Below are 27,320 nucleotides of genomic sequence, written 5' to 3' on the forward strand. Positions count from 1 at the left end.
AAAATTAATTTTTAAATGATTTCATTATTTAAGAATCAAATTAATCTTATAATCAATTATATTGGCTGACATTAATTCCCATAAATGCATCTCGTCTAACAATTAATACAAGATGATGGGAGAAGCTATATATAAACCAATAATTTCAGACTCCAATAAATTTAATAATTAATTAAACACTTTAATATAATAATTATTTGTATTAATTTAAAAAATTACTCCACTATAAACCTAGAATTACACTCTTAAAATTAGAGATGTTTAATTATTTCTAAGAACATGAAGCGTTCGTTTGATGTAGTTACTACACATAGATTATTTTTTCATAGATAATTCATAATTAGAATTAGTATAACTCGTTAATTTCTTTGATTACATCTTTATTCTTGAGCACTATTTATTCTTTAATAAATAATAAATTTATAAACTTAATCACGAATTGAGGGCTCTTGCTATTTCAAACCTAATCAACACTCAAAATAATTATTTATCTACTTCTTTATAAAAAAAGAAATATATTTTATCTCATATATTAACATTTATGGTTACTTATTTCATCATATTTATAATATACAAGAAATAAGATTTGTTAAACTCAAAATTCATACTAAATATATCAAAAAATATAATTTCATAAATAAGAGTTTGTTAATAACTCATAAATTATTTGTGTGTATTTTTTTCATAAACTCAATTTAAGAATTTAAATTTTAAAATAAATTTATATGAGAGAAAATATTACAATATAAAAATTAAATTTAAATTTTTACGAAAGACTTAAAAAGTTTGAATTGTGAAAATATCAGCACGGATAGAGCTGCCACCTTGTACCAATAAATACCCTAGCGGATAATTATGCACCAAATTTAATAATTCCGGCCACAACAGATCCAACGGTGCCAATCATGCCATACTTCATCCCGACCCTTCATTTCCCTAACATTAATTCATTTTTCTTGTCAAAACAAAATTTGAAAGGGGAAAAAAAAAAAAAAGAAAAAAGAAAAAGGTCTTCCGGTCTCTGTGTCCACGACAGGCTCCGCATCTCTCTGCCGTGCTGCGAGGTAGAGCTCTTCTTCTTCTTCTTCTTCTTCTTCTTCTTCTTCTAGGGTTTTCTCTATCAGAACTTTGGGTCTTTTGACATTCCTTTCTGCAAGGTAAACATACGAGCTTCTCTAATTCTGATTTCTTCGTCGTTTATCAAATTTGATTACACTCGCTATTTTAGACCCGTCTTGTTCGTTAAGCCTCTGTTTGGTCGCCGAGAAAGTGAAAAGCTTCCCAATTTCTAGTTTCTCGCTTTTTCTATTTAAGCTATTCCCAAAGAACACTGTTATCATCAAGCCAAGTATTTGGGCCACTTCTCTTGTTTCCGATCTAAGCAATGAGAACTTCGAAATAAATTGTTTTATCGGACATTTCTTGCTTGCCTTGACGGAAAATAGTTCATTTTTTCTGGCAATGTTTGATCTTTTTTTGTTTTAGTTGTCCTTGTGTTTTCAAATGTGCGTGGAAAGATTTTTTTTTTATTTTTTTTTTGGAAAATCTTGTAATTGACCACTTTCGCACTTTACAGCTTTGAAGTAGGAAAATGTGATCAATTTCTTCCGAGTAGAATAATTAAGCTTGAACTTTGTTGCTTTCTAACATTAGTATAGGTTTTTTCTTCTTATCAAAAGAAAGGTAACAATAAAAAAAAAGGGGAAAAAAAAAGAAAAAAAAAGGAAAAGGGTTCAGCTTTCAATTAGAGTAGGAACTCATAACTCGAGTTTTAGAGTTTGTAGAAGGTGCCTTCCCAAGATGAGAAGTAGACCATTTGAGGCAAATGCCAATTAGATGACAACGAAGCTTGAGTATTACTTGAGCATATTTGGATCATGGAGTGTCGCTGTGCTGGTATTAGGTTGAATTATTTGGATTGAATTTGAAGATTATTTTTTGGATTATGGTATATATGTATAAATGTATGTATGTGTGCATATTTTCGGATCGAGGCCTTAAATACTGAGTCTCTAATTGGGCGAGTCGTGTGACATTATTTTTTTTATTCTAGGTACTTTTTGTGAGGAAATCTTTTCCTCTAGTCTTGTAATATTCATTCCATTTGTTTAAATTGAGTATCTCGTTTGATACAAAAAAGAAAGAACGTATAACGGCTTGAACATGCAATCTTTGAAGTAAATTTTTTGCATGATAAAAAAGAATACAATGAAGAAAACGTAGGTGTATTTATTTTGTGTGAATCCCTTTTCTTTTCTTTTTTCCTTGATACATGTCTTTTTCTCTTCCTTTATACAAAGAAAGTAAGAGGAATAGAAATAAGTAACATGTAAAGGAGAGAGGGGGAGAAAGCCTCCACCAAACAATAGCAACACAGAAAAAAAAAAAAAAAGGTAGGCCACATTGTGCCTCAGTAAATTGTTAAGAGGAACTTGCGACTTATACTGACTTAGCATTCTTATTAACTTCTTGATACGATTGGCAACGTCTGTTAGAATCTGTTGTAATGTCAGCTTCTTTGTATGATTTGCATTTTTTGTTTGGTGTCCTTTCCTCTGTGTTTTGAGTTTCATTCCATTAAATTTTATTCAATAAAAATGAAGCATATACTTCAGGTTTTAGATTGTCTAAGTTGGAGTTTTGTTCATTCTTCATTTTCATGTATTTTTTTGTATTTTTTGGAGGATATATCATTCTCCTTCTCTTATATTGACTTTCATATCAATAAAGGTTTGTTTCTTATTAAAATAAAAAAATAAAAATGAAGCATATATGTATATAATCAATTCTTTTAATATTTTAATGGAATTGGAATAACTCTTTCTCGTGTATCTGAATTGATGCAGGGAATGTAAAAAGGTTATAGCAGTATGAGCAACGAGGCATTTGATGGACAGTCATTAGCTGAGAAGTTATCAAAGCTTAACAATTCACAGCAAAGCATTGAATGTATCCTTGATAAAGTTCTCCATACTTTATCTCATATGTGGTTATGGTAACTATTAATGTTTGGATATTTGCTGATTCCGTATATGGAATTTCTTTAGAGTTGCATACCTTTTAGTTTTGAGCTAGTGTTATTACATAATATAATCTGCACACTGACAAGTGGCTGGATTATTATATGTAGTAAGTGTTGTGTGTTATTGTGTATTTTACTGGATTTTTTTTTTTTTTTTTTTTTTTTGGGATGTGGTAGTCGTTGTATTCTATGTGATGCTTGTAGGTTTTTGATGTAGGATAGAAGCAATAGTCAACAGTTTCCCATTTTTGATTTCCTATTGTAGGAAATCTGTGTGATTCCATGGGGATATCCGAGTGATTCCCATGGATTTTGTCTCAATTTAGTATTCTGACTTTATGTTTATTTCCTAATTTCTTTGTAGTATTTTTGGTAATTTACCATATTTGTATTATTTTGTTCTCTCTATTTAAAGAGAGTCTTCACTGTAAACCAAATCAAGGAAATAAGAAATCATTTCCTCTGAAAATCTTTATGGTATCAGAGCGGGACTGAGTTTTTCCCTTACTCTTTCTAATGGCGAAAACCGCCATGACTGGGGCCATAACTGGGGCCTCTTGGGAAGCTGCCTCCGACGCCACAAGCGAGCAAACCTCAATGTCAACTACAGCCACACCCCAACAAATCATCCACAACATCAACGACAACCATTAACTGCAGATTACACAGTATAAGTTGAATGGTGCGAATCATGTAGAGTGGTCTTAGTCGATTGTCCTTGTGATTGATGGAAAAGGACGGTTGGACTACTTGACATGAGAAGCCGTACCACCTGAGGTTGGAACTCCGGCCTACAAAAAGTGGAAATCTGAAGATTCCATGGTGAAGGCATTGCTGTTGAACTCGATGGAACTAGCAATCAGCCGTGTTTACCTCTACTACAAAACAACAAACGCGATTTGGGAGATGGTAGAAGAGATGTACTCCGACTTAGGGAATTCAGCCCAGATTTTTGAATTGAAATCTGCCCTAAGAGAAAAGAGGCAAGGTAATCTAAGTGTAACAGAGTATTATAACGAATTACAAGTCTTATGGTAGGAATTAGATCTATATCAGGATTTCAATTGGAGCTGCTCTACGGATAGTGCTTAAATTCAAGAAGATGCTTGACAAAGAACAAGTATTTGATTTCTTACTCGGTCTTAATAAAGAATTGGATGAAGTCCGAGGTCGCGTGCTTGGTTTCAAACTATTTCTTGAAATTAAAGAAGCATTTGCTGAAGTGAGACGTGAAGAAGCTCGGTAGAGAGTAATGCTTGGGAAAAAGAAGATCAACCCTACACCCATTGCTGAACTGCTGCACCAAGAATCAGCTTTGGTTGTCAAGAAAAAGTTCGGACCTGGTGGAGAGAACCGAAATCAAAAGAGGAGTGATAGACCTTGGTGTGATCCCTGCCAGCGTCATGGACACACCAAAGACACATGCTAGGAAATCCATGGAAAACCACCAGACTGGAACTCAGTACGTGAACGCTGGCGCCAACAGAATTCAAGAGAAAGCCGAGGCTTCACAGCCTCATCTGGAGAAGGAGAAAAAATTCCAGAACCCAGTTCTGGTTCGGCATTCGGCAGGGAACAACTGAACAACTTCAGTTTATCCTGTCCCAGCTTCCATCCTCAACTTCATCATCCTCAGGTCCGACAGCAGTAGTTGCACAGAAGGGTAATTTTCTTTCTGTCCTAACAACTAAAAACTACTAACAAAGTTTGTTGGATTGTTGACTCAAGAGCCTCAAATCATATGACAAACAGTGGGAGTGTTTTTTCAAGTTTCGAATCATGCTGTGATAATGATTTGAAAATTAAAATTGTAGATGGCTCTTTGGCACCAGTAACAGGAAAAGGGACAGTGAGAATTTCTGATTATATAACTTTACACTCTGTATTGTATATACCAACCATTGTCTGCAATCTTTTGTCAGTTACAAAGTTAACAAAAGATATGAACTGCACCACTAAGTTCTCCCATTCTTTGTGTGAGTTTCAGGATTTACTTTCAAGGAAGACGATTGGCAGTGCTGAGGAGTGTGATGAGCTATATCTATTTGAAGGTTCTTGGCTTGCAAAGAATAAACAAGTTCAGGCTTTGAGTTGTGATTCTGTTTTTACTTCCAGTGAAATTATGTTATGGCATAATAGGTTAGGCCATCCTAGTTTTTTATATTTGACAAAGTTGTTTCCCTCATTATTTGTCAATAAAGATGTTCACTCATTTGCCTGTGAAACATGTCAGTTTGCTAAACATACTCTTGTTCCCTATCCTTTGCAACCTTATAAAATTTCCAAACCTTTCTCACTTATTCATAGTGATATGTGGGGTCCCTCAAGAATAAATAACATATCGGGTGCATGTTGGTTCATAACTTTTATTGATGATCATACTCGAGTCAGTTGGGTATTTCTCTTAAAAGAAAAATCAAATGTTGCCAATATTTTTCAAAACTTCCATAAAATGGTGGAAACACAGTTTCAGACAAAATTCAAATTCTTCGTACGGATAATGGACGAGAGTATTTTAATAACACTTTGGGTTCATATCTAGCAGAGAATGGAATATTCCATCAAAGCTCTTGTGTCGATACCCCCCAACAAAATGGTGTCGCTGAACGTAAAAACAGGCACTTACTCGAAGTGGCCCGTGCACTCTTGTTTGCTAACAATGTTCCTACGTTTTTTTGGGGGAAAGCAGTTCTTACATCCTGCTATCTGATTAACCGTCTTCCGTCTCGAGTACTTCAGTACCAAACACCATTGTCTATCCTTCGTAAGTCTTATCCCCAAATTCGTCTACTTCATGATCTTCCACTCAAAACATTCGGATGTACTGCATTTGTACACTCGAATTCACCTCAACACAACAAACTTGATCCTAGGGCCATTAAGTGTATTTTCTTAGGCTACTCTCCAAGTCAGAAAGGCTTTAAATGCTACTGTCCTGTCACAAAAAAGGTATACGTATCCATGGATGTCTCATTCTTCGAAAATCAACCTTACTTCAAACCTACCCTTTAGGGGGAGAATGTGAGACATGCAGGGCAGCTCTGGGATTTCTCCATTCAATCCGAAACAGAGTCAGAGCCCCCTAGTTTACCTTCTAAGAGTCCAGTGTTACCTATTATGTTGTCTAATGATCTGAAACATGGGGAGAATCACATGTGCAAAGCAGCACACAAAAAGAATCACGAGAACTTCGTGTTTATTCTAGGTGAGCTGGGCAATCTCGAAAGCAACACAAGCCTAGTACAACTCCGGAGCACTGTCAAGAGCTTGAACCGGAGGTAAACACACAACTGAATGAAGCATGTATTGTTGTTGAAGAATCCAACGAGAAGGAGGTTCAGACAGTAGAGGAAGAACTGCCAGCTAGTGATCTTGATGTTCCTATTGCACTTCGAAAAGGCACTTGGAACTGCACCCAACATCCGTTGTATAACTTTATGTCCTTCAAACATTTGTCACCTGCTTTCCGAGCTGTAACCGAGAAGATTTCTGCTGAGGTGGTTCCTGGAAGTATACATGAGGCACTTGAAAAGCCATAGTGGAGGAAGGCAGTTTTGGAAGAAATGGAAGCTTTGAAAAGAATGGTACGTGGGCGATTGTAGATCTACCCAAAGGAAAATGCCCAGTGGGTTGTAAATGGGTCTTCATAGTAAAATACAACTCAGATGGGTCAGTGGAAAGATATAAAGCTCGGTTAGTAGCTAAAGGTTTTACACAAACCTTTGGAGTGGATTATAATGAGACCTTTGCCCCAGTTGCTAAACTTAACACAATCAGGATACTACTCTCGTTGGCAGCTAATCTAGGCCGGCCTCTACACCAGATGGATGTAAAAAATGCATTTCTTAATGGAACACTTGAAGAAGATGTGTATATGGATTTACCGCTTGGTTTTGAAGGGGAACTTGGAGACAATAAGGTGTGCAAATTGTTGAAGTCACTCTATGGACTTAAGCAATCTCCTCGAGCATGGTTCGATCGTTTCACTAAGACAGTCAGGAGTTTTGGCTTCACTCAGGGACCGGCTGATCACGCATTGTTCTACAAACACTCAGATGGTAAGGTCTCGATTTTGATAGTATATGTGGATGATATTATCTTAACTTGGGATAACCTTGAAGAATTGTCAGACTTGAAGAAAGTGTTGGCTAGAGAATTTGAAGTCAAAGATTTGGGGCAACTGAGATACTTTTTAGGAATGGAAGTTGCTCGTACAAGAAAAGGCATTTCGATTTCCCAAAGAAAGTATACGATTGATCTCTTGAAGGAAATTGGTATGATTGGTAGTAGACCATATGAGAACCCCGTGGAAGTGAATGGAAAAGTGAAGGAGTTAGGAGCTCCAGTAGATAGGGGGAGATATCACAGGTTAGTAGGGAGACTAATCTATCTATCCCACACCAGGCCTGACATAGCATTTGCAATAAGTGTTGTGAGTCAGTATATGCATTCTCCTTATGAAGAACACCTAGCTGCTGTGTATCGGATTCTTAGATACCTCAAAATGACACAAGGGAAGGGTCTGTTCTTTGGAAAAACTAATGAAAGGCAGATTGAAGCTTTTACAGATGCTGATTGGGCGGGTTCAGTCGAAGATAGGTGATCAACTTCTAGCTATTATACTATGGTCTGGGGAAATCTTGTTACTTGGAGAAGTAAGAAACAGAGTGTTGTTGCTCGCAGTAGTGCAGAAGCCGAGTTCATAGCACTATCACATGGAATTTGCGAGACAATTTGGATTAGAAGAGTTCTGGAAGAATTGCAAGCCGAACACAAGACTCCTCTAAAGGTCTATTGTGACAATCAAGCTGTCTTGTGTATAGCTCAGAATCCTGTTCACCATGATCGTACCAAGCATGTGGAAATTGATAGGCACTTTATTAAGGAGAAGATTGATGAGGGAGTAATAGAACTTTCGTATGTGCCTTCGTCCCAACAAGTTGCAGATGTTCTGACCAAAGGATTACCAAGACAAAGTTTTGAAGCTCTAGTAGACAAGCTGGGAATGATCAGCATATATTCACCAGCTTGAGGGGGAGTGTAGGAAATCCATGTGATTCCATGGGGATATCCGAGTGATTCCCATGGATTTTGTCTCAATTTAGTATTTTGACTTTATGTTTATTTCCTAATTTCTTTGTAGTATTTTTGGTAGTTTCTAGGTGAATAAACGTGGTAATAAGAAATTACCATATTTGTATTTTTTTGTTCTCTCTATTTAAAGAGAGCCTTGACTGTAAACCAAATCAAGGAAATAAGAATTCATTTCTTCTGAAAATCTTTACCTATTCTAGAGTTTTTATTTTAGAGTTTCCTAATTCAATGTTTCCTATTTTGTATTTTCTTTTGTAATTTGCAAATATCCTGTCTAATTTACTGTCCTATTCTTAGACTAAAAAAGTCCCATGAATATAAGTGTCATCAGATTATAAATTATTTTGATCACCTCTCATCAATGAAATTTTAGGCTTATTTGTGTTTTATCTATTATGTGTTTTTGTTTGTTCTTCATTTCTTTTTGAAACATACACTTCTACTGCTCCAAAATTGGTATTTGAGCGAGGAATTTACTTGGATTTATGGCTGAGGACGGTACATAGAGGACCAATGGTCGATGACGAATGACAACTCAGGTGATGAAGACGTAGACATTGACGATGGTTGGCGACCACGGCCAGGAGGTAACAATGTGTGCGTTGTGCTGCCTTGGACAGATCACGCAGATATGAGCCCTAGGGATTTAGTGTGTGACACCCAGCCCTTAATGTTCATGGTGTATTGATAGTGAGGGGTTGTTGGGGAGGAGTGGTGCGAGTTTTGACAGGGTGACGACGATGAATTCTGGCGAGAGTTCTAGCGAGACTTTGGTGACATGTTTTAGCTTGATTTTGTGTGAGTCCATAGGGAAAGTTGTTTTGGGAGTGGATTTCCTAACCCAAGGGATGCTAGTTATAGGCAGTAGGTACCATTGGAGGTATGAAGACTCATCGGACGAGGAATTGCTAATCACCATGGAGGTATGAACACTCACGTTTGATGCAGTGTAGGAGCCCTTTTCTTTCATTATCCCCAGGTTGGTGCGTTTTATGCAGGGAAGACGGAGAATCTGCTAATCACCTGTTTTATGCTGCTCATTCCCTCATCAAGTCTGGTCTTTGTTGCTGAAGGAATTTGATCTTTCTTGGGTCACATTGAGGAATTGCTTGGAGTTGCTCGAATTTCCACCTCCGAGTAGCTTTAGTTTTAAGGGTTGGATTTTGTGTAAGGTTGCCCTACTAGCTTTTCTTTGGAGTATTTGGTTAGAAAGGAATAACAGAATTTTTTAGGAGAGTTGGGAAGATAGTTTTGTGCCATGGGATAAAGTAAATATTGGGTCTCAACGTGGGTTTATAGAGATAAAGAGTTTGGTAGCCAGTTTTTTTAGTGTTGGTTAGAATCTGGGTACCATTTTTGTAATTCACCCTCATTTTGTTTTATTTACCTGGGCTTGGTCATTCTAGTTTGGGAAACCTATTCGCTTTTCCATTTGTATTTTCTTATAAAATTATTCTCTCATTAATAATAGTTCTCTGTTTCTTTTCAAAAAAAAAAAAAAAGAGACTCATGGGTTGAAGAAGGCGATTTTAACATCGCTAATGTAACTTGTACGCGAGGTTAGAACCAACAAGAGTTCAAGATGAATTACTTGCCCAGTTTTGATGGCAATGTGCACATTGGGGATTTTCTAGACTGGTTTCGTAGTGCCAAGAATTTCTTGAATATTTGGTTCTCGAAGATCAGCAAATTACACTGGTTGCTTACAAGTTTAAGCGTGGAGCTTTGGCATGGTGGGAACAGTTGCAATTTAGCAAACAATAAGATAGGGGCAGGTTCGTACGTGGGACTGCCTAGGAGGAGCTAGGATTTGCTCCAAGCTTGATTTAAGCAGTGGCTACCATCATATTGGCATGTGCCTGGAGATGAATGGAAGACGACATTTAAGACCAATGATGACTTGTATTAATGTCTAGTAATGTCGTTTGGTTTGTTGAATGCCCCTAACAAGTTCATGAGATTGATGAATAAGGTTCTTCGATCTTTTATTTGAAAATTTGTGGTAATTTTCTGCGACAATAGCCTTATTTAGCCTAATTGAGCTAAATCATTTGATGTTCTTTTACAAGCTAAGAAACTATTTATCAACTTGAAAATTTGTAGCTCTATGACTAATAAGCGTTTATATCTTGGTTTTGTGGTAAGAGATTATTGCATCCGAGTGCATGAATTCAAGGTAAAAATTATTCGTGAATGGCCAACCTCTATATTGTCCTACTGGCGTCAAGTTTCCATGGCATTGGTACTTTCTATTCACATTTCATTCGAGTCTTCAGTATCACTAGTTGCTTGAAGAAAGGTGGGTTCTAATGGGGCCAAGCACAAGAAGCAAGCTTTGCATTAAAAGAGAAGTTATGTTTTGAGCTTTGCCAAATTTTGAATTGATGTTTGAAGTTGAATGTGATGCTTCTGTGCAAGGCATTAGGGAAGTCTTGTCTCAAAAGTCAAGGGGTGGCTGATCGAGGGTTTTAGGGAGACGTTACGCTAAGCCCAAAAGAAGTAGACCACTTATGAGTTCAAAGAAGTGGACCACTTACGAGCTCGAGCTTTGTGAAATAGCCCGAGCTTTGCAACATTCGGAGCCTTATTTGTTTCAAAGGGAGTTTGTGATATTTAGTGAGCATCAGGCTCGTAAATCTATTAATTCCCAAGTCCATGAACCTTATGCGTGTTAGGTGGATTACTTTCCTCCAAAAATCTACTTTTACAACCAAGCATAAGTCCATGCAGCAGAACAATGTGGTGGAGACGCATTGAATAGATGTGCCTTTTTACTTGCCGCTATTAGCACTAAAGTAGAGGGATTTGAAAGTTTGAAAAAGGCACATATACCGAAGACGACAACTTTGGGTAGATTTGGCTCAAGTGCAACAATTGGGAAGGTACTGATGGCTTTCTTATTTAAGATGGTTTTATTTTTTATTTTTTATTTTTTTTAGGCAACCAATTTATGCATCCTTGGTTCTTCTCTAAAAGCACGGTTGATTTAAGAATTAATTACTTGCTAGAGGACTTGGTGGACATGTTGGTGGAGACAAGACCATTGGCTTGTTAGTGTTTTGTCGAATTAGAGATTAAAATTAGGATAACTTCCAGTTATTGTTATCCAGTTAGGATTATTTGTTTTTTAAATAAGGAGATATCCTAAATCTCCATAATAGCTAGTACTTATCTCTTAAGTTAGGATTTATCTATTACTAGAATTATGGGATTAAGTGGCAGGAGTATTGTCATGCTTACCTATAAATACTAGTAGTCTTTTACTAGACGAATAATAAGAAAGAATATTTTTTTTCCTCTCTAAAAACTACATGGTATCAGAGCCCAGGGTATCCTTCTACGTTAAACCCTAATGGCTAACACAGCCATGACCGGAGCAAGCAAGTCGTCTTCCTCGGGAGTCACAGCAGAGAGTGTGCAATCCGAGACCATTGTCATAAACAGTGGTATGGATTTTTCCACATCGAATTCTTTCCTTCAAATTACCGTTCACAAATTAAATGGTAAAAATTACCTAGAGTGGGCTCAGTCCGTAAAACTTGCAATTGATGGCAGAGGCAAACTCGGACACCTGACTGGAGAAGTAAGCAAACCAGCCGTAGACGACCCTAACTTGAAAAAATGGCGATCGGAGAATTCACTGGTAATTGCGTGGCTTATCAACTCAAAGGAGCCAGCAATTGGAAAGCCGCATCTTTTCTTACCTACTGCCAAAGACGTATGGGAAGCAGTGCGTGATATGTACTCAGATCTGGAAAACTCCTCACAAGACTTCGAGTTAAAATCGAAGCTATGGTGATCAAAACAAGGAGATTGGGATGTTACAGCATACTACAATGAGATGGTGACATTATGGCAAGAGTTGGACTTGTGCTATGAAGATGAATGGGACTGCCCTACTGATAGTGTATGACACAAAAAAAGAGAGGAGAATGATCGAGTTTTTGTGTTCTTAGCAGGACTTAATCAGGACTTGGATGAGGTAAGAGGAAGGGTGCTGGGCAGAAAGCCTTTATCATCCATCAGAGAGGTATTCTCGGAAGTTAGGAGGGAGGAGGCTAGGCGAAAGGTGATGTTGACTAATCAAGAACCGAGGCCCAACCTGGAAGCAGAAAACTCGGCTTTGACCTCTAGAGGACCTGATTCGGATGGAGAAAAGAAGAAAAAACCATGGTGTGATCACTGTAGAAAACCGCGGCATACAAAAGAGACATGTTGGAAACTATGGCAAGCCCCAGAATTTCAAGAAGAAGAATGCAGGTTATCGCAAGGCATTCCCGACCGTGAGTGAAGATTCTCAGAAACAACAAATCAATTTAGAGATACCCCAATTCACAAAGGAACAACTAGATCACCTGTACAAACTCTTTCAATCTCCACAATTCTCAAACCCTTCTTGTTCTTTTGCTCAAATGGGTAATTTTCTCACTGCAGCTCTTTCTAGTATAAAATCAAATTTGTCATGCCCATAGATCATTGACTCAGGAGCCACAGATCACTGGTTCTTCAAAACTTTTCTCTACCTATAAATCGTGTGCAAGAAACAAAAAAATCAAAATTGCAGACAGATCCCTTTCAGCTATAGCTGGGACATGATCAGTCATAATATCTCCTCTCATCACACTTTATAATGTTCTTCATGTTCCCAATTTATCTTGTAACCTCCTATCCATAAGCAAAATAACTCATGATCATGAATGTCGAGCTAATTTCTATCCTTCTTATTGTGAGTTTCAGGAACTAACTTCGGGGAGGACGATTGGCAATGCTAGAGAGATTGATGGACTCTATTTCTTTGAAGGCAGAACTGAGTCTAGAAAGCCAGCACATAGTACTTGTCTTGAATCTATTTCGGTTGCTAGTAGTGATGAAATAATACTATGGCATTATAGATTAGGCCATCCAAGTTTTCAATATTTAAAATATTTATTTCTTACTTTATTTAGAAATAAAAATATGTCGTCATTTCAGTGTGAATTTTGTGAGTTAGCTAAACATCATCGTACCTCATTCCCATCACAGCCATATAAAGTTTCAAAACCATTCTCATTAATACACAGTGATGTCTGGGGGCCTTCACGAATCACAACACCCAATGGGAAAAAATGGTTTGTCACCTTTATAGATGACCACACAAGGGTAAGCTGGGTTTATCTACTAAAAGAAAAATCGGATGTGGAAGAAGTCTTTAAAAATTTTTATACCATGGTGTTGACACAATTTCAAACTAAAATTCAAATTTTTCATAGTGATAATGGAAAAGAGTATTTTAATAAAGTCTTAGGAAAATTTTTCTTAGAAAAGGGCATAGTTCACCAAAGCTCTTGTAATGATACCCCTCAACAAAATGGAATAGCCGAACGCAAAAATAAACATCTATTGGAAGTAGCTAAGGCTTTACATTTCACAAATAAAGTTCCTAAATACCTTTGGGGTGAAGCTATTCTAATGGCTACATATCTCATAAACAAGATGCCCACTAGGATATTAAAATTCAAAACTCCTTTACAAGTGTTCCTAAGTTGCTATCCTACATCTAGGCTGTCATCTACGTTACCTTTAAAGATATTTGGGTGCACTGCCTTTGTCCATATTCATGATCATAACCGGGGAAAACTTGGTCCTAGGGCTAAAAAATGTGTTTTTGTAGGATATGCTTCTACTCAAAAAGGATATAAATGCTTTGATCCAATTTCAAAAAAAAATGTTTGTCACCATGGATGTAACTGATAAGCCTTTACTCAGGCAAGTGTACATTAGGAAGAGCAAAGGCTTAGGAACGGGCAGGGCTTGATTGTGGGAGAGTTGTTTTTAGCCTTAAGTGGGGACTCGTAGTATTAGAAGTATACTTACTGTGATAGCTGGCAGTGGGAGGGAAAATTAGGTGGAATGTATAAAAGGAGAGGGAAGAGGAGTGGAAAGGTTACGGGAGAAATAATCAGGAAGTAGACAAGACTTGGAATCATTCCAAGCAAGGGGAGGAAGCAGACCCTCGAAGATCTGCGTATCAATGTATAGATTCTATCGATTAATAAAGTTCCTACGTTGATTCTTTCTAGATTCTTGCGATTCTTGAATTCACTCATACATTGACTTGATTCCAAACACCAAAGGCTCTATCATTTGGTATCAGAGCATAATTTTTTTTTGGGAGTTAATGGCGGCCAGGAAAACCGAGGAGAAGTTCGACGCAATGGAAAAGGAGATCCAGCAGGTTAGGGCTTCGGTGGAGAAGGAAATCGGAGAGGTAAGGGCCGAAATCAACCATAACGTGGCGGAGGTGAGCCAGAATGTGTCGGAATTGCGACGACTCGTGGAGGAGCAAATGCGACTGCTAACCGCGGCGGCGATGGCGGTTCCACCGGCGGAGGGCTCACGATCTGGAGCCGTGAGAACTCGGGAGGATGAAGTAGGGGTGGCCTAAGGTGTAAATCGTGAAATCACGGGTCGATTAGAGGACGGAGAAATCGCGCGTGTTAGGGCTCGGGAGGCGAACGGAATCCGACCGGACTTCCATCGCGACAGCCGTAATGGTCGACCCAGGGATGGCGAGACCAGCGATGGAGACAGAAATCTCCGAGAAGGGCGGCGCGGCGATTATCACGTCGGAGGAACCACCGAGGACGCTCGGGACTGGCACGGCGGTCGAGATGTTGAAGGAGGAGGTGGTAATCGCGCCGGACACGTGGACCCAGGCTGAGGATGGACGGTCGACACGAGGGAGGTCGATTCGGGAATGGTGGCAGAGATAACCGACGACGCTGGGAAGAGAATGAGGCTGGAGAGTCCATGGATTTCTTGGGGACCTACGGGGAACCGTGGGGAGGTGAAGAATTTTCCCCAGTTAGGAGGAAGCAGTTGGATTGTCCATTATTCAGTGGAATGGACCCGGATGGCTGGTTGTTTAGGATGAACCAGTACTTTTCTATCAATAGATTTTCTGAGAAAGAGAAGCTAATCATAGCGGGAATAGCTTTGGAAGGAGATGCTTTATCGTGGTTCCAATGGCAGAACCAACGTCGACCTTTCATCACGTGGATTGATTTTAAGGTGGCTCTTTTACAACGCTTTCATTCGTCACAGGAAGGGAATTTGTGTGAGCGTTTTTTAGCGATTAAGCAAACAGGAACGGTGGCCGAGTATCGACGGAACTTCGAGGTATCGGCCGCTCCTTTACAAGAGGTGCCAGAGGAGATTCTTGAAGGCATTTTTATAAATGGGTTGAGGGCTGACATCCGGGCTGAATTGCGTTTACTCAAGCCGGAGGGACTCTCGGAAATCATGGACATGGCGCAGAGGATTAAGGAGAAAAATATGTTGCTGCGAAGGGAGATGGGAGGGCCTCGGGTTTGGCGTTCTCCAGCGGCGGGCTTCACAGCCAATCCGTCTGTGGGAAGCACGGCAAATCAGCCCCAAGGCAATTCTGTCCCAAAGCATTCCGATCGTTGAGAGACCGAGAAAGGACTTTCCGTTTCGGAAGTTGTCCGACTCGGAGTGGCAAGAGAAGAGGAATCGAGGGCTTTGTTTTCGTTGCGACGAAAAGTTTACGGTTGGGCATCGTTGTAAAAAAAAAGAGTTGCGAATCATGTTAGTTAGCGATGAGGATGATTGGGAAAACCAGGAAAGCGATTTGGAGGAGACAAAGGGGGAGCCGGAAGATTTGCTACGGACGGAGGTGATTGAGTTGTCGTTGAATTCCGTAGTAGGATTGACCACACCAAAGACCATGAAGATAAAAGGGGAGATTGGCCACCGTGAGGTAATTGTTTTAATAGATTCCGGTGCTACGCACAATTTTATTTCCCTTACATTGGTTTTCGATCTATCATTGCCAATAACTCCTACAACCGGTTGTGGTGTCCAAACGGGCACGGGGGAGTCGGTACAAGGGCATGGACTATGCAAGGAGGTGGTGTTAACCATGCAAAACTTAACTATTATTGAGAATTTCTTGCCGCTTGAGTTGGGGGGAATAGACGTGATTTTAGGGATGCAATGGCTTGAGACTTTGGGTAGTATGCATGTCAATTGGAAGACTCAAGCCATGAGGTTCAAGGTGCAAGGGGAAAGTGTAATGTTGAAAGGGGATGCTAGCCTCACTAGGTCGTTAATTTCCCTTAAGGCCATGATGCGTACCATACGTCATGAAGGCTAGGGAATTTATATAGAGATGAGCCAATTGGGGGTGGAGCAAATCATTGAAGTTGAGGAGGGAGGCAATGAGCAGCTGCGAGGGTTATTGCATAAACATGCGGCTGTTTTGGACATGCCAGCCGGATTACCACCACATAGGGTGAGGGATCATCGCATAATCTTAGAGGAAGGCACGAGGCCAATTAGCGTTCGACCCTACTGGTACCCACATTTTCAAAAGAATGAAATCGAAAAATTAGTAAAAGAGATGTTGGCTGCAGGGATCATACAACCAAGCACGAGTCCTTTCTCTAGCCCGGTCTTGTTAGTTAAGAGGAAGGACAGCAGTTGGAGATTCTGTGTGGATTATCGGGCGTTAAACAAAGCCACGGTCTCGGATAAGTTTCCAATTCCGGTGATCGAGGAGTTACTAGACGAGTTGTGTGGCGCCACTATTTTCACCAAGTTGGATTTGAAAGCGGGATACCACCAAATCCGTATGTGTGATGCGGACGTACCAAAGACCGCTTTTCGCACCCCCGAAGGGCACTATGAGTTCCTTGTTATGCCGTTCGGGTTGACAAATGCACCGGCCACATTTCAATCCTTGATGAATGAGGTGTTAAAGCCATTCTTGCGTCACTTTGTGTTGGTCTTTTTTGATGATATCCTGATTTACAGCCGCTCTTGGGAGGACCTTATGGGGCATTTGGACAAGGTCCTATCGGTTTTGAGGAGTAATCAGCTGTATGTTAACCAAAAGAAATGCCTGTTTGCACAAGAACGGTTGGAATACTTGGGGCATATTGTCTCGAAGGAGGGAGTGTCAGCGGATGCCAGTAAGATACAGGCCATGTTAGATTGTCCAACTCCGCAGGCCCTTAAAGAGTTACGGGGATTCTTGGGCCTTACAAGTTATTACCGCCGTTTTGTGGAAGGTTATGGACGCATTTCGTGGCCCTTGACACAACAACTAAAGAAAGACGCCATTCATTGGAATTCTGAGGCCGAAGACGCTTTTCAATGCCTAAAAAAGGCTATGACAGAGATTCCCGTGTTGGCTTTGCCGGATTTCTCTCAACCCTTTGTGTTGGAATCCGACGCTTCGGGTTTTGGCATAGGCGCGGTCTTGATGCAACGGCAGCGTCCCATTGCTTATTTCAGTCAAGTCCTATCCAACCGCGCTCGTGCCGAGTCGGTATATGAGCGGGAATTGATGGCAATTGTGTTAGCCATTCAGAAGTGGCGACCACCCTATTTGTTGGGTAGACGCTTTGTGGTGCGCACGGACCAGAAAAGCTTGAAATTTCTCTTGGAACAGCGATTGGTGAGTGTGGAGCATCAACGGTGGTTATGTAAACTACTTGGCTATGACTTTGAGATTCACTACAAGCCGGGGAAGGAAAATAAAGTGGCTGATGCCCTTTCGAGGCAGCAGATGAGGCTGTTTTTAATGGTCCTGACAACTCCGATGGTGCTGGATATGGAGGTGTTGCAGCGGCAGGGTGGATCGGACCCCGAGCTCAGCAAGATAGTGACGGAGTTAACGGCTGGAAATCCTTCTTTGCCGGGGTATTCCTTGCATCGGGGGCACTTGTTGTACAAGGACAGGCTGGTCGTTCCTTCGCAATCGCCTCTTATTCCAACCTTGTTACGGGAATTTCATAGTAGTAAGATTGGCGGACACTCGGGGGTTCTCAAGTCTTACAAGCGGTTAGCTAGGGAGTTCTATTGGAGGGGAATGCGACGGGATGTTGAGTCGTTTGTGGCTGCCTGTGTCACTTGTCAGCAGCACAAGTCTTTTACCTTGTCTCCGACAGGTTTGCTACAGCCACTGCAAATTCCGAATCGTGTGTGGGACGACATTTCAATGGATTTCATTGAAGGTCTTCCCAAATCAGCCAGCTACAATTCGATTTTGGTTGTAGTTGATCGACTCAGTAAGTATGGTCATTTCATTGGCTTTAAACATCCATTCTCGGCCAATATAGTGGCTGCTGCCTTTGTGCGTGACATAGTGCGTCTTCATGGTTTTCCGCGGAGTATAATCTCAGATCGCGACAAGGTCTTTATGATGAGCCATTTTTAGAAGGAACTTTTCCGGTTGCAGGGGACTACTTTGTGTCGGAGTACGGCCTATCACCCGCAAACGGATGGACAAACTGAGGTTGTCAACCGCTGTTTGGAGGCTTACCTGCGCTGTTTTGTTTCCAGCCACCCTCGACAGTGGTTTACGCACCTTCCGCGGGCCGAGAATTGGTACAATACAAGCTTTCACGTTTCAGCTGCCATGACGCCTTTCAAGGCTCTCTATGGTCGAGATCCTCCGCGGTTGGTTCCTTATGAGGTCGGATCTACGGCTACCTCGGAGTTAGAGCGGCAATTATGTGATCGCGATGCACTTTTGGCAGATTTGAAGGACCATTTGGGCCGCGCCCAACAGTCCATGAGGGACCACGCCAACAAGAAATACCGTTTGGTGACTCTGGAGGTTGGAGACATGATTTATCTGAAACTTTAGCCGTACCGTCATCGGGCACTAGCTAAGGTAGTGAATGAAAAGCTCGCGCCACGCTATTATGGTCCGTTTCCGATTCTTGCTCGGGTTGGTCTCGTGGCCTACAGGCTGCAACTTCCCGTTCATGCTCGGATTCACCCGGTATTCCATGTGTCGCGATTGAAGAAGGCTCTTGGCTCGGTGGATAGTCCTCAATCTCTACCTCCCAACTTGTTGGAGGATTTGACATTGCAGGTTGAACCGGAGCAGGTTTTGGATACACGTTACTCTCTGATTACTGGTTCTCTGGAGGTTTTGATCAAATGGCGCCATCTTCCGGATTTTGAGTCTTCATGGGAATTGTTCGAGGATATGTAGCGCCAGTTTCCAGCCTTCCACCTTGAGGACAAGGTGACTTTTTTGAGGGGGGGTGTAATTGATAAGCCTTTACTTAGGCAAGTGTACATTAGGAAGAGCAAAGGCTTAGGAACGGGCAGGGCTTGATCGTGGGAGAGTTGTTTTTAGCCTTAAGTGGGAACTCGTAGTATTAGAAGTTTACTTACTGTGATAGCTGGCAGTGGGAGGGGAAATTAGGTGGAATGTATAAAAGGAGAGGGAAGAGGAGTGGAAAGGTTACGGGAGAAATACTCAGGAAGTAGTCAAGACTTGGAATCATTCCAAGCAAGGGGAGGAAGCAGACCCTCGAAGATCTGCGTATCAATGTATAGATTCTATCGATTAATAAAGTTCCTACGTTGATTCTTTCTAGATTCTTGCGATTCTTGAATTCACTCATACATTGACTTGATTCCAAACACCAAAGGCTCTATCAGTAACGTTTTTTGAATCCAAACCATATTTTGCTACTCATCTTCAGGGGGAGAACACAAGAGAAGATGCAAGAGAAGTTAATGATGTGTTTGAAATAGAATCAACTGATTCATTCCATTTTTTCCATCCGAATAATCCTAATAATAAGACTACAACAAACTCGGATTTACAACCTGAAAATAAGGATGGAAATAATGCTGATTCTTTGAATGAAACAATAGATGTTTTAAATACTGAAAACCCGGATTGCAGTAGCACAGGCAATAGAGACAAAACAAGTACTAAGAGTCCAGAACTTTTGGTTTACTCGAGGAGGAAACAAAGATCAAAGGAACAGGGTCTCAATCCTCTACAAGGCCATGAGTCCAAACCAAGTGAAGAACCAAACTCATCTGAGTATCTAGGTACCAATCAATATGATCAGTGTCAACCTGTTCAGTCTATCTCTAATCCTAGTCCCGAGTCCTTTGATGATCTTAATGTCCCTATTGCTACTCGCAAGGGTGTATGGTCTTGTACAAAACATCCCATGTCTATCTATGTATCTTATAAAAATCTTTCTCCTTTGTTTTTTGCATTTACTTCACATATATCTTCTGTGGAAATACCAAAGAGTGTACAGGAGGCTTTACAGGTTCCTGAGTGGAGAAAGGCTATTTCTGAAGAGATGAGTGCTCTTGAGAAAAATCACACGTGGGAGGTGATGGATTTGCCGAGAGGGAACACAGCATGGCGTGCAATTGGGTGTTTACCATCAAGTATAACTCAAATGGATCCCTCAAAAGGTATAAGGCACGGTTGGTGGCTAAAGGTTTTACTCAAACCTACGGCATCGATTATCTTGAGACCTTCGCTCCAGTAGCAAAGTTAAATACCGTAAGGGTACTCCTTTCAATTGCAGCAAACCTCGATTGGCGGCTTCAACAATTAGATGTGAAGAATGCGTTTCTAAATGGAGAGTTGGAGGAGGAAGTGTATATGGATCCACCACCGGGATTTGACAAACACTTTGGATCCAAGGTATGTTAGCTAAAGAAATCACTTTACGGGCTCAAGCAATCTCCAAGAGCTTGGTTCGAACGATTCACTCGATCTATAAAGAATCAAGGCTATGTTCAAGCTCACAGTGATCACACTATGTTCATGAAGGACTCCAATGATGGAAAGATCGCAGTTTTGATAGTATATGTGGACGATATTATTCTTACTAGGGATGATGTTACTGAAATGAATCAGCTAAAGGAAAGACTGGCTTCAGAGTTCGAGATTAAAGACTTGGGATCTCTAAGATACTTCCTTGGAATGGAAGTGGCTCGTTCAAAAAAGTGTATTGTTGTCTCGCAGAGAAAATACATTCTTGATCTTCTCAAAGAAACCGGAATGAGGGGGTGTAGACCGGCTGATACTCCAATGGATCCTAATTAGAAGCTGGGAGATACTAAGGATGGAAATCCTGTAGATACAACTCGGTACCAGAAGTTGGTAGGAAAATTTATTTATTTATCCCACACCCGACTGGACATTGCATTCGCAGTTAGTATGGTAAGTCAGTTTATGCACTCACCATATGAAGAACACCTTGAGGCAGTATACCGAATTCTGAGATATTTAAAAAGTACTCCAGGGAAAGGACTTTTCTTCAAGAAGAATGAGCAGATGACGATTGAAGCATACACAGATGCAGACTGGGCAGGCTCAGTTACAGACAGAAGATCTACATCAGGGTACTGTACTTATGTATGGGGAAATCTAGTCACTTGGAGAAGCAAGAAACAGAACGTGGTAGCACGAAGTAGCACAGAGGCTGAGTACCGGGCAATGGCTCAAGGAGTATGTGAGATGTTGTGGTTAAAAAAGATCCTTGAAGAATTAAAACGACCGATGGAGATGCTTATGAAACTATACTGTGACAACAAGGCTGCTATTAGTATTGCCCATAGCCCGGTGCAGCATGATAGAACAAAACACGTTGAGATCGACATGCACTTCATAAAAGAGAAGATAGAAGCAGGAGCTATTTTGTCTGCCGTTTGTTCCAACATCACAACAAATAGCTGATTTTCTTACTAAGGGATTGTTCAGAACCAACTATGAATTTCTTATGACCAAGCTGGGCATGATAGATATCTATGCACTAGCTTGAGGGGGAGTGTCGAATTAGAGAAATTAAAATTAGGATAACTTCTAGTTATTGTTATCCAGTTAGGATTAGTTGTTTTTTAAATAAGGAGATATCCTAAATCTCCATAATAGCTAGTACTTATCTCTTCAGTTAGGATTTATCTATTACTAGAATTATGGGATTAAGTGGCAGGAGTATTGTCATGCTTATCTATAAATACTAGTAGTCTTTTACCAGACGAATAATAAGAAAGAATATTTTTTTCCCTCTCTAAAAACTACAGGTTTCATTTGGCGTCAAAGTAACTGTGACATTGGGTGTTTTGTCCAACGTAACGTTGCTCAATGCGTTAGAGCTAAAGGTCAAATCTCAAAACACATGCTTTTATATGCCTATGTCCATTCTAGAGAGCATTTGGGAAGACAACTACGGATTTTGTGCTTGGATTTCCAAGAATGGAGTAGGGCATTGATTCGGTTTTTGTGGTAATACATTGGTTTTCCAAGATTGTTCGCTTTACCCTTGTAAGAAGTCGTCCAATGCTTAGTCATTTTTGGAGGACCTTTGGAAGAAATTTGATACTTCTTTGAGCTACAATAGCACTAGCCATCCTCAAACGAGGACTGAAGTTGCTAATCATATCCTTGGAAAATATGATTCATTGTGTGTGTAAGGATAAGTCTAGACAGTGGTAAAGAGCCCCAAAGCGTGCTGTTGACTTGATTCGGTTGCTTATTCCATTGACCTTTATCTCATGGCTATTGAGTTCAATGAGCAAATTCATAGGGTGCATAATGAGGTTCACAAAAGATGCCAATTCAAAGTATAAGGTTGTTGCTGACCAACATAGGAGGTAAAAATTATTTACTGTGGCAATATAGTTAGGGTGCACTCGCGAAAGAACCGGTCACCTATTGGTACTTATAATAAGCTCAAAGACAAAAAGATTGGTCCTTTTTGCATCCTGAAGAAGATTGGTCATAATACTTACAAGCGTGATCTTCCTACTGGTTTGAAGATTTCTCCAACCTTTACTGTTGCTGATCTTTTTGAGTATTTCTGACTCGATGAATTCTCTTTGCAACTAGCAACTCGGGTACGAGTTCTATTCAGTGGAGGGGATTGATGTATGACACTAGCAATAGCCAACAATTTCCTATTTTAGATTTCCTACTCTATTTTGGAGTTTCCTAATTTTTTGTTCCCTATTTAGTTAGGTTTTTTTCTCTTCTTTTTCTTTTTTTTAGGAGTCTCATATTTGATTTTGTTTCCTATTCTTAGCCTTAAAAGCCTATAAAAATGAGTATAATCAAATTATTTTGATCACCTCTGCTCTCATCAATAATAATTTAGACTAATTTGAGTTGTACCAATTATTCTTTGTATTTTTGTTTATTCTTCGTTTCATTTCAAAATATACACTTCTGTTGTGCCAGTTGTCTGTCGGTTTTTTAGTAATGTGTAAATTGGTGCAATCGTCTTAGTTTCAACTTTGTATTTCCTACCTTATCGTTATTGCCCTGTATCAGTTTATTTTATTTTAAATATGATTATTATTGTTAATTAGAAACAGAGACATGTACCATAAAAAGCCTTGTGAAGGATAACATTAAAGAAGAAGAAGATACTTCGTACCCATGTTGGAGAATGTTGAGATGTTTTCAGATTTGTTGATAGATCCAAATCGATTGACATAGTTATTGTGCCTTCTTTGTTCTTCGCAGGCATCCTTTCATCCTTTATTTGTATTTCTGCCATTTATCGAAACAAAAGCGTTACCTTGTCTTTTGTGTTATGTTCTCAAGATCAGCCTGATAGTAGCCACGTCAATCTCAATTTTTGAGGTCGGGAGTCCGAATAACTAATTAGTATTCCTGCATATTTTAGTTTCGTTTTCAGGATACAGTTTCTTCCGGTTCCCAGATTATACTTACTAGTTTATGCTTTATTTTTGAAGCAAGTGAAGAAAATTATTAGAATGTTAAACAAGTTGAGAAAAGGTTCTGAAATAAAAAAGCTCAATGCTAACAGTGTATACCATAAGTGATGTCTATGCATTAAATTTTTGTAATGTACTGCATGCTGCATTGGTGTTTCAGGAATTAATATTTTGTTGGAAAGATGTATAATGAAAATGTATTAAAGATGTGAAAGAGTTATTAATTACACTATTGGCTTTTATTATGATATGTAGAAGAATAATACATCAGGTGGGTGGTTATATTGGTAAAGGTAGATGGAAAGGTTTAAGTTTGGAATCTTTCTGTGTCTTAAAGTTACATATTTGTACTACTTTTGAAAGGGGCAAGGTTCTTGCTTTCATTTCTTGTGGGCGTGGGGGCCTCGCTCCGATACTTTCGTAGGGGAGCAGCCTCGTCATGTCCTATCTGGTGTCTCGTTGCATCTCATGGCTGGGCACACTTGCTCGACAAAAGTTTCTGGAGAAGCTTTAAATTGTTAGTTCTTTCATTTAATAAGAAACTTTATAAGTTTATATGTATATTTATATATATTATTTTATCTTGGTTGTTCTGATTAGGGTATTTTGGGCATTTAGGAAAAATTCCCAGGTGTCAATTAACAAAAACATGGTAGAGGAGAAGTTTTAATACGGTTTGTAAAACGTTGGTGAATAGATGCAACATTCCTGATGAAAACATAAAAGATGGAACTTACGTTTGGCCAAAATCAGTTTTTGTAATTTCTAAGCTCTAATCATATGTGTGTGTATTCATATATAGCTTAAGTTCTTGTTTGCCTATACTTCTGATCACAAATCTGTTTTTGTAATTTCTAAACTTTAATCATGTTCTTATGATGCTTTTCTTTTTCATGTGGGTATATGATTCTAATCTAATACTCAAACTTAGCTTAGTACTACATTTGATTTGTACGTGTTTGATTTCATTATATTGGTATCCTAAACTATTATGTGCGATTTGATTAGGGATGTTAACAAAGTATTTCTTTTATCTAAATACCAAGTAATAAGAAAAAGCTGGGCTCCACTATTGTAACATATTTTGCGTTTTGTGCAGTGAGGATACGTCTTCCTCTTGTAGGTTGTACATAATTTATGATTATTGAAACACAATGCCCTTTTCAAAAAGTAATGCATAAGAGCTGTAAAATGTCATCTGCCTGAAAAATTTTTGGAAACTAGATGAGCTCTTTTAAAAAGGTAGGTTTCAAGCATTTTGAAATGCAAAATTCAATGCTGTGTAATCACATGTTTTACAAAAAGGTTTACATTGAAAATCTATTAGTCAATTCTTTTTTTTTTTTGTTTTTTTTTTGTTTTCCCTTTATTTCCCCCCATTGTTTAGATAGAGATATCTTTCATACTGTTTTTCATTTTTTTGTTTGTTTTTTTTTTGGTTTTTTTTTTTGGTTGCATTATGTGTATTTCTTTAATCATCTCACTAGCACTGTCTAAATGGTGCGTTTCTCATCGAAAGAGAGCTAAGCAGATAGTTGAAACATGGGAAAAATGCTTCAACTCTTCCCAGAGAGAGAAGCGCATTTCTTTGCTATACTTGGCCAATGATATCTTACAAAATAGTAGAAGAAAGGGAAGTGAGTTTGTGAATGAATTCTGGAAGGTTCTTCCAGCAGCTCTCAAGCATGTTTATGAAAATGGTGATGAACACGGAAAAAAAGTGGCAACCAGACTGGTAAGTCCTTTGTTATTATGAACATTGTCCTCTTGACTCGTGTTCTTATTCTTTAGAAATTTGGAATTATTGAACTTAGAAGTTTACGTATGGTTCAATACAGTTGCATGTCATTTTAGGCGAAAACTCTTCCTTTTCTTATAATTATTTAATTTTACCTTTTGATAATCAATATATAGTTTATTTTCTTAAAAAAAAAAAAAATACAGTAGCATCATATAATGTGGAAATCAAGAACAAGTTAGTATCCTTGAAAGGAACACCACGAAATTTAAAATATGATGTAACATATTTCAGATTTCTATCAGTCTGAAACGCATTTGGTAGTGGTGCCGAAAATATTTGAGATCCTGTAAAGGAGAGAACTCTTCCAATCAGTTCCTAGTTTTGAAGACCTTCGACATAAAGCCACATAATCTCATCTCTGGTGATATGTCCAACAAGTGGCCATAGTCAAGTAGAGAAAGTTGGTTCAGTGTCTGTCTATGTAAATGTCTCTAACAGCTTAGCTGCATGAAAACTGCGTTGTTTTCTTTGTGCTTGAAACTGAAAATAGTCTTGTTTACTTCATCTAGGAGGGAGGTTTTTATTGTTTATTTTACTTTTCCCTGACATATCTTATTTTGGTTTTGGGTTGGCATTCTGTGGGTTGTCCAGGTTGACATTTGGGAAGAAAGAAAGGTTTTTGGTTCCAGAGGGCAGAGTCTTAAAGATGAAATGCTGGCTAAAAATCCTCCTGCTCTGTCTGCCCTCCAAGTTGTAAAGAGCTCAAATCCTATCAAAATAGTGAAGAGGGATGCACACTCTTTAAGAATTGTACGTAATTTTCTGTTTTGTACTTGATATTTTTATACGTTTCTAGGTATATTTTTGTTTGTGGTGTTGGGCCTCATGTTTTACATGTCATTTTAACCTTAGAAATTGGCTGTTGGAGGTCCTCCAGAAAAAATAATTACTGCATTTCAGTCTGTCCTTGATGAATATCACAATGAGGAAGCTGCTTTAAATAAGTGTAGCACAGCTCTACAAAATGTGAGAAAAATTGAAGATGTTGAAAACACGTCGATTCAAGGTAAGGTCTTACATTCGAGTTAATGATTTCTACATGCAACATTTTCAAGAAAATGTAGTGCAAATTTAAAAAGTTTGTACAGCATATTCGTTCCCTTACTACCTTTACTCATCAATTGCATTATTAGGATATGCAGTCTACTAATATATTAACTACAACGTATACATGCTTTAGATTCAGTGTTTTTATTGTCTTTCTAATCTAATTTTGGATCAATGGCTCTGATATCTAATTACTAGAAATGGCAATTTTTATGCCTAAGGTCTGTGGTTTCTAAATTAAATTACTTTCTCATGCGAATTGGTATTTATTTATTTATTTATTATTATTATTATTTTTTTATATTTGGATAAGAAACGAAGCTTTTATTAAATAGCAACGAACATGAAATATACAAGTTACAACAGGGGACAAGGAGTCCACCAAAAACCATGAAAACATGGAACAAAACCAACGGCGGCCTACATATACGGTAATCATGAAAACCCCTTAAAGATTCGATTGTAACATCCCAGCCTGGTAACAAATCTGAAAAATGAAAACCCAGTAGTCTTTAATTTGTGAAATCCATAATGCTAGCCAGTATATAATTCTCTCTCAAACGTCATTGCTATTTCCTTGTGCGTCCTTAAAGATTCGATTGTTGCTTAAAGCCACAAAGCACATGTAACAGTAAGGGCAACTACATTTCACAGCCTCCTTACAATAAATTCCTCCCAAACAGAGTCACTGCCAAAAGGCTCCACAATTTTATTAGGGACAACCTAAACCAAAAAAAAAAACAAATTAGGGACAACCGAAACAATCCCAAACTCCCCCAACACGTGATGCCAAATACTCAATGAGAAAGCACAGTGGAGGAAAAGATGATCCAC

The 27,320-nt window shown here is 39.1% G+C and overlaps 1 protein-coding gene across 2 annotated transcripts in view; it reads left to right on the plus strand.

Annotated features, from left to right (window-relative positions):
• The first annotated feature begins 985 nt into the window (after positions 1 to 985).
• The window catches only part of LOC21410541 (regulation of nuclear pre-mRNA domain-containing protein 1B), a 44,372-nt gene continuing 18,037 nt past the window's right edge, over positions 986 to 27,320 (plus strand). Inside the window, exons 1-5 of one of the 2 annotated variants that reach the window (XM_024175353.1) lie at positions 986 to 1,157; positions 2,847 to 2,949; positions 25,126 to 25,373; positions 26,031 to 26,189; positions 26,292 to 26,445. In XM_024175353.1, coding sequence (XP_024031121.1) covers positions 2,871 to 2,949; positions 25,126 to 25,373; positions 26,031 to 26,189; positions 26,292 to 26,445 — 640 coding nt within the window. In that variant the 5' untranslated portion in view covers positions 986 to 1,157; positions 2,847 to 2,870. The remainder of the gene's footprint in view (positions 1,158 to 2,846; positions 2,950 to 25,125; positions 25,374 to 26,030; positions 26,190 to 26,291; positions 26,446 to 27,320) is intronic. The other variant, XM_024175352.1, reaches the window with a different exon arrangement.

This window comes from Morus notabilis, unplaced genomic scaffold (genome assembly GCF_000414095.1).
Source record: "Morus notabilis unplaced genomic scaffold, ASM41409v2 Scaffold78, whole genome shotgun sequence".
In the NCBI taxonomy this organism is placed as follows: Eukaryota; Viridiplantae; Streptophyta; class Magnoliopsida; order Rosales; family Moraceae; genus Morus; species Morus notabilis.